At 42.2% G+C, this 15,182-nt stretch overlaps 1 protein-coding gene across 1 annotated transcript in view; it reads right to left on the minus strand.

Moving 5' to 3' along the window:
- Positions 1-15,182, minus strand: part of CDH13 (cadherin 13) — a 751,386-nt gene that overhangs the window by 398,061 nt on the left and 338,143 nt on the right. Inside the window, exon 5 of the mRNA XM_090062749.1 lies at positions 5,752-5,904. Coding sequence (XP_089918875.1) covers positions 5,752-5,904 — 153 coding nt within the window. The remainder of the gene's footprint in view (positions 1-5,751; positions 5,905-15,182) is intronic.

Consider the following 15,182-nt stretch of genomic DNA (forward strand, 5'->3'; position numbering starts at 1 on the left):
GAATCAATTCAGAGAGATTCAGAAAGATTCAGCAGTTTGGACATAGACATAACTTTAAATGTTTTTTCTACATACCTCAAGGTACCAGGGGGTTCGTGAATCCTGCGATGGTGGGGTGCATGGAGCGTCCCACAAGAGTGTGGGAGGCTCCCCAGCAGACCTGGAAGTGGACCAGAAGTACTTCCAGGTCCGCCAGGGAGTGCTCTGGGGGCCACCCACCTCCCCCATGCTCCACCGGCTTGGCAACTGGTGCCTCCTGGGTCTGGCGGGGCGCCCAGGATTCGGCCGAATTGAATCAGGGACAGTGATCCAAATCAATTAATTGAATCACTGTCCCTGATTGGGGCTGAATTCGAATGCTAATTAAATAGGGCCTGCACACCCCTAGTATATAGCACTTAAAGAATGTAATCCACGTAAGGATAGGATTTTCTAAAGGGCTCATTGTATAGTTCTTCTCACACTGAAGTCAATGGTTATGGAGTGCTTTCTGAGCTCGGGATAAATACAAATACCGCAGTCAACTGAACTACCATTTACAGGTTTTCTTAGTGGTACATACCGCAGAAGATCTGTTTCTGTATATTCTCCTGCCTTGGTGTTACCAATTTTTTTTTCATGAAAGAGTTGCCCTGTAAATGTTTTCTAAATGTAGGTTTATAATGTATTACCCCTGCTTTAACAAGAGGCTAAACAGAACGAAAGTGTTTGCAATACACGCTTGATTACTTGCTCTGAATATTCAATCCTGTTCCATTGCAGTATGGTTCTTTGTACATTTAAAATACAGAAATTAAAATAACACTGTTCAGTATATGGTTATTGTATCACTTTAAGATCCCTTTACATTCATTTTGGTAATTGCTTTTGGGTCGTTATTTTTCTGGGGTTTCTAAGAAATTAGCGTTGAAATTCTATAACGGTTTCATATTTTTGGTGGGGAGAGAAATGAGTGCTCAGAGACTACGGAAGTTTTTTCTTACTGTATTTATAAGCCTCATCAACATTTGGGGATTCAGCTACATGAAACTGTGTTTAAAATCTCCAGCCAAAAATCTTCTGCATTGGCAGCTCCTCCTAAGCATTGTGACCACTGCAAATGCACTGACGAACCTTTGTGAAGGACTTCAGTCCCAATGAGGATTTGGCAATTCAGTGCCAAACTTTCCAGTGTCTGGCCCCCGGGCTGGAGTCCAAAGCCCAGAGTTAGGCACAGTGGCTTCCCGTACATCATGTAAACAAAGGTAGGCACTTCAGAAAGGTAATTCAAAAACCTACACACCGAACAAGGACTCCAGTAGACCTCGTCTACAGGAAACAATAGATACAAGAAATTGCCTCCTACCTCCCATTAGAGTTCAGGCACCTGAGTGAGAGCTTCAATGGGACACCTGCTTCCACTCTGAATCCAAAGCCTGAAATTGTATCCCAAGTGAGGGAGCCAACATCATATTAGCACTCACTCTTTTCTTGTACGGTTGTCTAAAGGAGGGGGAGATGGCAATATTGTCAGGAAACGAGTGCAAGAGAAAGCATGACTGTATGGCCTAGCAGCTAGGGTGCCTGGCTAGAGAAGAGAGGCTTTCCAGTCCTTGGTGTGACAGCTGCTTATGCATTTTACACTGAACAGTCATTGAAATTGAACCAGAAATAATTGGGAGCAGGGACTAGTGCAGAGGACTCTCCTTCCCAACCACTAGCCTGGAGCTATGGTCCTTCCTCTGTTCAGTCCCTCTCAGGTTCATGGGTTTTGAATATTTCTTGGCATATTGGGCCAGCTTCAACTGCAGCAAGGCAGCCTCACCTGCAGCCCGGCACTTTTTTTTTTTTTCCCCAGGGGGGAAGTGGGAAAAATAGAAGGGGGAAGAGAAGGGTTTCTAACCCATCAGGCTAAAGAGAGCTTAAGATATTCCACTCCCAGGCCATTACACACAGGGTGGCAAACCAAGAAATAAAAGAAGCGGAGAGTGGAAAAAGTCCTTACACATCTGAAAATAAAAAAAAGACACAGCACCTTTCTTTTTGACTGCTACATGGTTCTCGTTCTGTTCCCTCATGTATGTGCTTATGAAACAATATGAAGTGTTGCATGTACATCTCATCCACAGCACCCCCGTGTGCAGGTATAGTAGCTCAAAACCATGGACTTCACTTTTTACATACTATACTGTGCTGGCTTCAAAAAATATGTATCCTTTTTCATGAGGTTCTGTTCTTACACTAGTTTCAATTTTCATTGTACTTTTAAAAATATATAAATATTGCACAGGGGAGGGGGAAGCAGGGGGAAACCTGCCAGAAACCAAAGAGACTTTCAAGCAATTTATCTTTTAGTGCATCAAGGACGTCAGGGGAGAAAATCCTGCTGCCTTCTTGACATCCTGATACATCTTCATTGAATCCAGCTCATTGTTTTTCAAAGACTGACTAATCAAGTTGAGAGCTCTCCTATACAACTTTGCAACCACCGTTTGCACAACAGGACTTCAGTGCGCATGCTGAGCTGGAGCGTTACATAACAGGTCAGTCAGAAAGAGCTACAGCCCATTAAAATACACATTTGCATTGCTCTGGATAATCTTCTGCTCTGCACTATTTTTATGATTTGCATTGCTTAAAAAGAGGCTCTTTTGGGGAAATGGTTTTTTGTCATAATTTAGCATATGCTTTGCCAAATCAGATAGGAACTTTTGTGGTTTTATATTTAAATGCATCAGAATGAAAATTGCAGTGATTTTCCAGGGGGCATGGATCAAGTTTTAGTTTGAATGCATTAGCAGGGGTGGGCAAAATGCGGCCCAGGGGCCAGATGCAGCCCGCCAGGCCATTCTATCCAGCCTGCATGGCCCCTAAAAAATTTAGAAAATTAATATTTATCTGCCCTGTGCTGTCCGGCACGTGGCCCTTGATGGCTTGCCAAAACTAAGTAAGCAGCCCTCTGCCCAAAATAATTGTCTGTCCCTGCATTAAGGTGAAAGCTAATTTGAAAAATTCAAGAAAGAGTGAGGGCGGGGTGGGGGGGAAGATACAAGAGAAAGGAATCTGAAAAATGAAACTACATCGTTTGTTTTTTTTTAAATAATGTGATCCCTTTAAGACGAGAGGAGATGGTATAAAACTGAACTTCAGTTTCACCTACAAAGTAGAAAGAATCCCTTTATTTTATATTTAGCTCTTAGAAGCCACAACATGGTGAATTTGAAGCATTCCCGTTTAGGGAGCATAGCTACTCTCCTGATTGGAAATCCCTTTCAAGTAGCAGGAGAAAGTGAAAGCATCTAAAACAACAGTTATTGATCACAACACACTGGGGACCGTAGCAATGTAATGGTTTGATAGTAATGACCAGAACTGTCTGTACATCATGGATCTGGAACACTGACTGGCTTTTCACACTGGGTGAGGCCACAGAAGTCAATTGGGCAGAGCTGTGGCAGGAACAGCAACGTGCAAATCCAGTTCATTTTGGTTCCAACTTAATTTAGATAATTTGGCATTTGTAGGGGCACGATCAAAGTGTCAGAGAGTACAAAATAACAGCTCTAGTCTTCAGACCATGCATGTCAAAGATATGCCCTAAAACTATTTTACAGACTTCCAAGTCATTTGGCCGTATGTCCATCCAGAAAAGTTTTAATAGCTCGCAAACCATGTGATGATTCTTAATTCCTGCAGAACCTGTGTGCGCCTGTGTGTATATTGGGATATATGCCAGGAAAACAAGACTCTCTGGCAGCTCTATTGATATAAACTCAGTATTAGAAAGCAGAGCTGATTAGTCTAGTGCTGGCCAACTGGTGGTCCACAGGCTGGAGAGATAAACATCTGGGCTAGGGACAGGCATTACACATAAACTGGCTTAAGTGATCAGAAACTGGTTTAAACCTATAACAGAACAGATGCTCAGTGCACATCAACCAGTTTGAAAATGGCTGAAACCAGTTTGAGATGAACCTGGCTGAATGTAGCATCAGACTTAACTGATTTGAGTCAAACCACTTCATGCAATGCCTGTCCCAGACCCCTTGCTGGTTTAAGATAAACCAGACACCCCCAGCATCCAGACATGCTTTGTGCTGGGTGGGGCTCTCTGCTCCACAGCAGAGCTGGCCCCTCCCCTCTGTTCCCAGGCTGGAGCACCAGTAGAGATTGCAGGTACAGCAGGGTCTGCCTGCCCAACCCCGCCCCTCACCTGCTGCTGAAGCACCAATCCCCCACTCCCTCCTTTCCATCTCTGGCAGCATGGACCCCAGCCCCACAGACCCTAGGCATGTGGTATGCTAGCTAATGCTGAGAGGTGTCTGTGTATGTCTCCAATTTCACTGGGACAGGCAGACAGAACAGTGAACGCTTAGTGCTTTTTGGAGCTAATCAACAGGTCAGCGGATAAGCTGTTTAAGAAGAGTTTGAAGTAATGGAGAGAGCCTATTGTTTTGCTGATGAGGTGATAATCACTGTTATCATCTCCCTGCTGGCTTGTTTGCCTGTCAGACAGTATAAACAAGCAGGGAGAGGGAGATTGAAAAGATCCATACCATCAACAGATACATGTACTATACTCCCTCCTCCCTTTACCTCACAGTGCTAGCCCAGGGCTGGGATCTCACAACACTTCTGCCCCATGACCTGCTAGCGGTGGAAAACCAGGGGCGGTGCAGGCAGGGTCAGGGTTTACACCCTTCCCTAATCAGAGCTCCTGCTGGGGCCTGGCCACACCCCCTCAGCTCAGCACTATGAAAGGGAAGGGAGGGCTGCTCTAGTGCCCCCCAGCTTCTAGCCTGAACCAGTCAAGGCACGTGCATGAATTTCCTCAGTCCAGAGAGATGTCTGTTACAAATCAGTTCAGCCTAGCCAGGTTAGACTAACCTGCAAAGATTGAATCAATTCAGGCTCAGGCTTATTGAATGTCTTTCTCTAGCCCTGGTCTGCGTTTCCTGCTTGGCCACCACTTCCCCCATTCCTCCTGCTACTGTGCTGGGCAGTGACTCCAGGCTCCCCATCAGTCCTCCAGCTTCTTTTTCCTGCCTCCACCCATGGGACAGCATGGCCCATGGCATCCGGTAGATACTGGTATGTAGGGGCAAGGGAGTTGCTGCCTCAGCTTTCCATGTTGGGTGGAGGCAGGTTGCACTGTCCGCTCAGCAGGAGACTCCGGAGTCTCATCCCCACAGCATGCAGCCCAGGGACTGCAGCTCATGTGACAAAAGCTGGATAGTCCTGGGCTAGTATGTTATTCTATGGACCACTTGGCAGAATGAGAGCTGCATAGTCATTAAATTAAACTGTGAAACGTGGTAAAATCTAAATGAGGCAGAAAGTGGCTAATTTCATTGCCAGCCAACAAAGAAATGTGATGTTATTTGTAGGGCACCTTGTCCATAACCAACCTCCTTTTGTCCAAGGATTCTTTTGCTTTCACAAATCAACTGTGTGCATAATTTTCACACAATATTCCCTAAATTCACAGATGATAGGATTAACATAGGCAAAGCACAGTGGTGTTTGGTTGGCATGTAAACATTATTCTCAGACATGAAAATGTATGAAATCTATTGATTTTGCACCTAACTGACAACATCCAGAAGTTGTTTCTGCAAAAGGAAACTACTTGCAAGTTTGACAGAAGTAGAAGAAGGGCAATAGTGATAAAATAATCAAATCTGTTGCAGTTCCAAAAAAACCAACTCTCCAGAAATACAGGAAAAGATGCACTGCGACTGGGATATAGGGCACAATTTTAAGTCTACTTACTTCATAATTGGCAATTGCTTCTCTATCAAGGCCCCGTGTCACTGAGACTTCCCCAGTGTTCTCATTAATTTTGAAAGCTCCTTTTGGGTCTTGATCAACTCCCTTCCCAGAGATTCGAAACTTTGATCCCTCCGGTCTATCGCTGTTGATAACCTGTACAGAGAAAGCAAACAAGTTAGGGCCCAATGGATCAAAAATGTTATGAACACTGTAATTTGACACAACCTTTTTTTTTTTTTTTTTTTTTAGCTTTTTCCTCATGTGGAAGAAAAGGCATACTTGGTATTTTTATTTCTTCCTGTTCAAAAATAAATCTTTAAAATACAATTTCAATCTCACAGACAAAAGAGTGCACTTTTAATATTAGATATGGAAACAGTCAAGAGGATTAATCACAGGATCGTAATGCTAAGTATTAATGTATCCCTCTTGGCCCCTGTTACTTATTTTCCAGATTACCATTACCCTGCTGCTACAGAACATGCCCAATGAGGAGGGACTATGATTTGATTTGATTTAAGAAGCAAGGATTTCTTAGGCAATATCTTTTATTGGACCAACTGAATCGTTGAGATAAAGCTAGGCAAGATTTTGAATGCAAGACATTATTCATCAGGTCTCAATGGTAAGAGATCCATATTTGTCATTTAAGCGGAGAAAGAAAACAACACGTTCATTTGGACTGGGATAAAAGTGTGGAGACTTGTTTTGTTGTGAGCAGCTATTAATATGCAGTGTTTGCTACTTAGGTGAAGGTTATTATTGATCTCAAATGAATTGAAAGAAAGATTAACATTGTGCTTCATATTTTCTCATGCCCCCATCTTCCTGCTGTCCTCCCTCTGTTGTTAAAGCAAGTAAAATCTACTGAAAACATCTGGGTGTCGTGCCCAGGAAACAGCTTTAGTCACAAAGATGGAATTCCTGCTCTTTGCGTGAGTATATTCTTGGCTTTCACAGCCTCCTTCCCCCATTTGAGAAAATCTCTATTCAAATGTATATCGCATTAGTGGCAGAAGCATGTGTAAACTTCTAGAACTACCAAGTGTTTGTCACAAGCGGCATGCTTCGCAAATTTGTATTTATATACCAGAATCTAGGAGGATTATAAATTAATCTTGTCCTTTAAGGCTGACAGTCTTGCCAAACCATTCCTTCCTATTGCTGTTTTTCCATGTTCTTTTTGTTTCTACCAATTTTATATCGTTAATGTTTCCACAGAAACAATAAGTCAAATATTTATGTGCTGGTCTGAATCACAGCTCAGGCAAAGGAAAGAAAAAGGCAGCATTAGGAATCTGGCACTACTCCCATTTGGAGGCAATAAATATGCAGAAAGTTTAATAACGTCCCTGAGGAAATACATGTTTGTTGCCACGTTGCTGTGGGTTCAGTAAAGCTGGTTTGCAGATTAGTGGGCACCAAGGTTTTTTATTAAATCCCCAAATAATTTCTCTCTCCTTTTATATATTTATTTTTTTTAACTAAAGGCAACATTGCCCCAAGACACGAAATTAAATATTTCTGCAGAAAAAGTTTCAGTTCTCCAAGAATTTAAAGGGAAATTTAAGAGCAAAACTCTGCTTCACCTTGTCTCCTCCTGTTTAAGAAACAAATGGATGGAGTTGTTCCTCATGTATTTCCCAATATGCTACAGCAAAACAAGTGGAACCTGGCACCTATCTTACCAACATGAGAAGCTTTCTTAAATTCATGTCATCTTTTGACAAAGGTTACTAATATCAGGTTGTGAAATGGGTGAGGTCTATCTGGTATCACAATCTGTTTACACTCATCTGGGAACAGGCCATGACCTGTCTTCCACCTTAGCAGAGCCTCGGGTCCCACATTTGCCGTATTTTGGGACAGAGTCCTTCTGCACACTCCCGTAACCACATGCTATCAGTTGGGCACATGCAACTTCCACTCCCGCAGAAATTATATATAAGGTACTTTCAGTGTGACCGCAAACCTGAATTTTGCAGGGTGAATAACTGACCCATTCCCCTTATTAGAGCTCCAGGAAGTAGAGAGCTGGGTTTGAGAATCCTAGCTCTTGTGGGAACTAGCAAGACCAGGCCCTTCTCTCCTACAAATCTACCGAAAAAGAAACACATCCAGGCAATTTTACCACTGGCAAGACTTGAAAGACTCTTCTCTGCTTAGGTACCACATCCCAACACAAGTCAATTCTAGAATCCACTGCTGCAAAATGAAATCCCAACAATAGAAATGGAGATTAAATTGCCCCAGCGCTACTTTGGCTTTAGAAGTTTGCTGGTAACATCAGTGCATTTGGGAATGACATACAATAGCTGCAGGCATGGGAAAACCAGAGAAGTGCAGGTCTTGCATGCACACTGTTCTTTGGGAACAGCAGTGACAATCAATATAATTCTTTTTTTCCCCCAAGTTTGATTTTTGTAATGTTTAATTAGCCACAAGAGGGAGCTGCATGCTGTCAGCAATATAATCAGAACATTAACATCCTCTAATTAAGATTCTTATAGAACGGCTCTGAGGTTCAAAGAAAGGGTATTCCCCAGTCCCAGAGAAGTCCCATGCAGATGAAAAAGATGAGTAAAAATCAGATATAATTTGCCATATGTTTTGGTGCTTCACCAAGAACAGGGAGGACTTTCTGACATCAGCTCTGAGAAACTCATCATACAGAACCGTGTCTTAAATAGTATTGTTTATGCTACGATTTCAAGGTATATCACAAAGGTGGACAGCAGCCTCTATTTCCAGATGGGACGAGTGAAGCAAGGAGAGCTAAGGCTAAAAATGTCAGCCTCTGGGTGCAACACTTAAGCTGCATACTTTTCAGAGTTGCTGAATGCCTCTGGTTCAAAATGGGACACTTGTTTCAGGAGACTAAGGATGGATTTAGGGACTTCAGCACAGCTGTCAAAGGATGCCAGCTTCTGCCAAAGGTTGCACAAGAATTCTTCGGCAGCATATAGAATAAAACCTCAGACTCCCTGATGCTTGGCCTCCTATTATGAGGCTACACTGCCTTTAGGGGGACTAAGGGCTGCAAACATGATGTAAGCATAACAGATACAAGATCCATACTGCGTTCCAGAAGTTATAAGTTTCTTGGCAATAATTTTGGAAGCAGCAAGCGAGGGCCTGATCTTGTAAGGTGCATGCTTCTTTCCCTCAGGCGCTGGATTGCCTCATATCATTAATTGCAGCGGGAGTTGAAAATGCTCAAAATCCTGCAGGACCCAGTCCTCAGTTATCCCTGCATGGATGAGTTGGGCTGTGGTAATGCTTGTTCAGCTGATTCTTTAACCGTGGGGCCTTCAATAAAAATAACCTGCATGAGGGTCTCAAAGTGTGGCAAACCCTTGTAACATGTATAAGCATTGCAACTGAAATTAATGGGTGTTAGGTGTGGGGGGGTGCGAAGCGGGCCCTATGCGATTCGGATTCGGCCTGAATCAGGGACAGTGATTCAATTTGTTGATTCAGATCACGGTCCCTGATTCGATGCAGCCGAATCCGAATCTGAAGATTCAATGCTGATTTGGAGAATCGATGATTCGGACATCGACATAGCTTTAAAAGTTTTTTCTACATACCTCAAGATGCCAGGCGTGGCTCATGATCGCTGTGATGCTGCGGCGCATGGAGCATCCCACAGCAGTGCAGCATGGCCTTCCACGTGCTCAGCAGCAAACCCGGAAGTGGACTGGAAGAACTTCTGGTCCACTTCTAGGTCTGTCAGGGAGTGCACAGGGGGTCCCCCCCCCCCATTCCCCCCCAGCTCGGCGATCAGGCGATCCAGGAGACACCAGTTGCCAAGACAGGGGGTACGGGGGGGGGGGGCAGCATGCTCCCCAGCAGAGCCAGAAGTGGACCAGAAGTGCTCTATTCCACTTCTGGGTCTGCTGCCCAGCACACTGGGGAGTGCCCTGCACTTCTGTGGGACACGCCACGTGCCCCAGCATCACAGCTACCTAGAGGTATGTAGAAAAAACATTTATAGCTGTGTCTGTCCGAATCTCTGCATCTTTCCGGAACAATTCGAAGGGCTCTGATTCAATTCAGAGAGATTAAACGGTCCTCTGATTCCATTCGGATTCAGAGATTCTGCCACTGAGTCAGGCCGAATCTCTGCTGAATTGAATCAGGGACCAAAGTTTCGCACTGCCTAACTGGTGCCTAACTGCCTTTGAGGGTCTAGGGTATGTGTGTTTCTCTGTGCTTCAATTCACCTAGAATGTCTATCTGCAAAATGGGGGCAATAGCATATTCCTGCCTCAGACAGGCACTGGGAAACTAGAGACATTAAAGATTCCATGATACTCCGATAATAGGCTTGTGAAGGTCATATCACTAACATCCTAAGTGGACCAAAACCTCGTCATAAAAAAACCCCAAAACACTTCAGACAAAGGATTTGGATTCTGATCTATTTCAAATAATAGATTCTACATGCAGAAACTCTGCTCAGCTAATACAGCTTGCCTCCTGCTGAATCTTGGCCAAAACATATTTACCAAGCACTATTTTTCAGCTGACATTATGTATCCCTTCCAGCTAAGCTCATTTCAGCATTGCGATCGTTCAGTTGTTATGGGCTTATCACAAAAGTAAATCAGTGTGTTCTCAAGAGAAGGAGAGGAATAGATAAAGGAACAAAAAAAAAAAATGACATCCCCAAGAGATAGATTTTTATAGTTCTGCAACTGCAGCAATTTTGCCATCAACAACATTATTAGCAACCATGGAAGTGCTGTTGTGTAATTAGTCTTCTAACTTGAAATATTTCTATAATTTCTAAATTCTTAGCACTGGCTCCCTCTGTATCAAAGATACATGAATTTAATTCTTTGTCTAGATGGATGGCTTCCCTATCTGCTTGTTTCTTCCTTACTGGTATTAAAGCCACTCATACTATTAGCATTTATACTACAGCAGCACCTAAAGGACATGAGCAGAGTTCTCTGAAAATTCGCCACTGAAATTGGTTTTTGACACAGTGCTGGAATACGACAAACATAATGTTGTAAAAAGTTCCTGCGTTCTGGAGGAAAATTTCATTCTTTCATTAAAGCACAAAGACCCAAATCCATGCTAATTCAACTTGAAAAGGCTGTCAGGATGCCTCGTGGATGTTATAGCTTGGTTTCCTCGTGTTCCAGTTTTTCTCTATGGGCCAGGCTCCCCAGACGCTCTACCTCGGTGATACATAGGGGTCAGAAACTTCCAAAAGGGGAGACTTCACTTGCTGTTTTATAATCATGTAACTGATGGCCCATCACTATTACATGAGAGAAATTCTTTGATCTCACAAGTGCTTTTAGCTAAAAGCAGTGCAATTGAGTTAATTTGTGTCCTTAGACATGATGTCAGCGGGAAACATAGGGCTAAATTAGTCTCCTGAATTTCCATCTGTCTTAGGGTTTTCTTTAGAGTCCATTACTCTTATCTAAGTGATGTAGTCACATCATGCCTAAAACTACAAATCAGAAAACTGGAATAAATCTTTAGCTCATATTAACACACATGCACAGAGCATCTATGCAGTCAACTCTGTTAGAACTTCTTTCTAAAATATGTTATTAACTGAAATGCAATTGGAAAAAGGACTATCCCAAAACAAATGACAGGCTGATTAAGATAATCAAGGAAGATATTTCTAAGCACCTAGAGGATAATGTGATCAGGCAAAATCAACATGGATTCATCGAGAGCAAGTCATGCTTGGCAAATCTGATTTCCATCTGTAACAGAGGACAGGCTTTGTAGAGCAGCAGAGGGAATATACCTCAACTTTAGCAAGGCTTCTGACACTGTTTCCCATGACATTCTCTTTGGTTAAGCTAAGAAAATACAGCTTAGACAAAACTTCTGTAAAGCAGGCACATAACTGATTAGATCATCATGTTCAAAGAATAATCATCAATAGCTCACTCGATGTGCAACTGGGAGGAGATATCTTGATAGGGTTCCCCAGGTGCCTATCCAGAATGATACTGATAAACAGGGAAAAAATTGCAAAATTAATCAAACAGTATTTGGGGAACAATTGGCTAGACTATAGAACATGATCGGGAGTTAAAGTGGACTGCAAGCTAAAGATGAGTCAACAGAGTACTTGAGGGCAAAAAAAAGAGCCAAGAGCATACCGACTTATATTACCTGTACTATTGCTTACAAATCAAGTGAAGTAATTTTTTTCATTCTTTTTAGTATTGCTGAGGTCTCACCTGAAGCAACATGTCCAGTTTTGTGTACTGAACTTCAGGAAAGATGACAATGTATTAGAAAGAGTTGAGCCAAGAGAAACAAAAATGATTAGAGGTTAAGGAAACATGACATAAAAGGAAAGGTTGGAAGAACTGAGATTATTTAGTCTGAAGAAGAAAAGATTAAGATTGGTTTTAACACAGGTCTTCTACTATCGGAAAAGTGGTTGCAAAAAGGCTGGTGATATTTTCTGTGGTCACAAGGACGAGATGCAAAATAAAGTATTTAAATTGCAACAAATGAACTTTAGGTTGGATATTAGGGATGACTTACTAACTATGAAGGTAGTTAAACACTGGACAAGGCTACCTAGAGAGATTGTGAAATCTCTATACTTAGAAGTTCATATGATCAAGTTACAAAAATATATATCTGGAATCATTTAGACAGGGATGATCCTGCCTTGAGTAATGGATTGCCTAGATGCCCTGGCTAGGGACAGAAATTACACATAAACTGGTATAAGTGATCGGAAACCATTTCAAATCTGTAACACAACAGAAGTTCAGTGCACAGAAACTGCTTTCAAAACAGCTAAAACTGGTTTAAGATAAACCTGGATGGATGTAGTATCTGATTCAGGTTAAATTGGTTTACTGAACTTCTACCCCAGATCCCCTCCAGATTCAAGTTAACTCAATTCCCCCGCATGCCAGGATGCTTTGCACCTCCCCCACATTTCCTTCCCCGACTTCCTTCGCAGGGTTGGGTGAGCTAGCCTTGGTCCAAGCTCTCTGCTCCAGCCAAGCAGGGGGGCATGCTCTAGCACCCCTGGCTTCTGGCCTGGGCCACTGCAGGCATGTGGCTACATTTCCAGAATCAAAAGCAAATAGCTGTTCACCTGCTTATTGGTTCAGTCTACACAGCTTAGCTTCACTTGCAAAGACTGAATAGATTCAGCCTAAGGCTTTTTGGCTCTCTGTCATCAACTGACATCCCTCCCAGCTCTTTTTTCTTTGATTCTGGATTTCTAATCCTAAATCACTATTTCACCATTCAAAAGAAAAAGACGGAATAAACATCTATCTGTTACATGCTCATGCAACAGCATAAAATAAGCAACCTCCAATCTAAGTTTGCAAAAGGGTTCCACCAGCTCAGCTTCCAATTTTGTGCCTATTTGATGTATCATTTCTAAGCTGTCTAAATTCACTAGACTTATTTAATATCTCAATCAAGATATCTCATCAGCAACTTGGCCAGTCCAGATTGTAATATTTGTGCCTGCAGTTTAATTGTCCCCATAAAACCAACAGCCTGAAATTAAAGGTTAAAAATCTGGCCTGCGACATGAGTGCACTTCCTTCCGCAACCAGGGAAAGAGAGAAAGTCAAGTTACTGTTTTTTCAGCCTTGTAGCTGGAAACACTGCCCTTTCTTCCACTGTGGAGTATCCTCATTCACTATAAACAACAGACCTGATTTTATTGAAAGTCCTAATGCACATTTCTATTTCTTTCCGAGAAAGGATAATTTACACAAATAGTGAATAAACAGGCACATTTTAACTTAGCAAAGAAAACTATAACTCAGTTATTTTAACTTTAAACTACATTTTCCACTGCAAGTTAATTAGATTCTGAGCCTCTACTCAATGTCACATCCCCAAGGGTCAGTTTTAATTGGGAGATACATGTGACTGGAAAGTGTTCTCATTTCACACTTTAAAGTGCATAATAAAAATGCAGTGTCTACTGGGCAAAGCTACTTTCCCAAGATTATCCCTTCCTTCTTGGACTCATTTGAGCTGTATTTCATACTGGTTCTCTTTGCTACAACCCACTAAGATTTGTGAATGCTTTTCTTATAAATTATGGACCATGTCACACAACAATTATATCCCTTAATGCGTCTGCAAACATTTGCGGAAATTGAAATTACGCTTTATAAATATATAAAAGATGATAAGATACAACTCTGTTAAGTAAAATGCCTATAAATAAATAAATTGAACATGGAAATCATTTTTTTCCCAACTGTCATAACACAGGTGTGCATGACTTCTTTATTGCAATTATCTGCTCATAAATTTTAGATAAAAATCAGAGCCCAAAATAAAATGGGTTATGAAAATGAAAAGCACAGAACTACTTGGTCTAGATGCTGTGTTAATATACATCTAATTATGAGCCTGTTTGCTATGGAAGCCATTGTTGGAAACTAAGCATGTGCTTCCTTACCTTGTTTTATATGCATTTGGAAGTCTGGCTGAGGGAGAATTTTTAGAGCAACCATGAGCAAATGCCCCCTATATCAGACAATCCAAATGGAGATTCTAATGCAGCAGCCCTTTATCTAACTTGAAGTACTTTAAGTCATTGGTAGCATAAGCACATTTAATTATTAATCATGTTTCAGTACTTAACTGAATGAGAGTTTGATGTTTAGAATGGAAGTTAAAATAATTACAGATTGTTGTAGTAAGTCAAATAAAACAGCTCCAGAGTGTCGCTTAAACACCCAAATTTGTAATTTTGAAAGCACCTTCTGGTTGTACTGGTTACTGACTATATCCACCATCAGTAGATACAATTTGGGATCAAGTTTTTTGAATGAGATACAGAAGTCCACCAGCAAGACGCATGCTCATTTGCACAGCTAATCCTAGTGGCCCACTTTGACTTGAGGGTTGCTTATGTGTCTACAAGAGTACCAAACGGAGCTGCCCTCACAGCACGTTTGCAGGACCGGAACAAACAGCCTTCACCTACAGTTACTTTAAATATCGTGCCAAAATAGGATTGAAATAGGCATTGTAATGCTGAACATTGTACATGCATGTAAAATGTAATTCATAGATTTCATAGACATTAGGGCTGGAAGGGACCTCGGGAGATCATCGAGTCCAGCCCCCTGCCCAAAGGGCAGGAAGTCAGCTGGGGTCATAGGATCCCAGCAAGATAAGCATCCAATTTGCTCTTGAAGGTGTTCAATGTAGGTGCTTGAACCACCTCCAACGGCAGACTGTTCCAGACCTTGGGGGCTCGGACAGTAAAGAAATTCTTCCTTATGTCCAGCCTGAAACGGTCTTGCAGGAGTTTGTGACCGTTCGACCTCGTCATCCCTTGGGGCGCTCTGGTGAACAGACGCTCCCCCAGATCCTGGTGGTCACCCCTGATAAACTTATAGGTGGCCATCAGATCACCCCTGAGCCTGCGCTTTTCCAGG

This window comes from Crocodylus siamensis, chromosome 9 (genome assembly GCF_052110815.1).
Source record: "Crocodylus siamensis isolate JL-2025a chromosome 9, ASM5211081v1, whole genome shotgun sequence".
Classification (NCBI taxonomy): domain Eukaryota; kingdom Metazoa; phylum Chordata; order Crocodylia; family Crocodylidae; genus Crocodylus; species Crocodylus siamensis.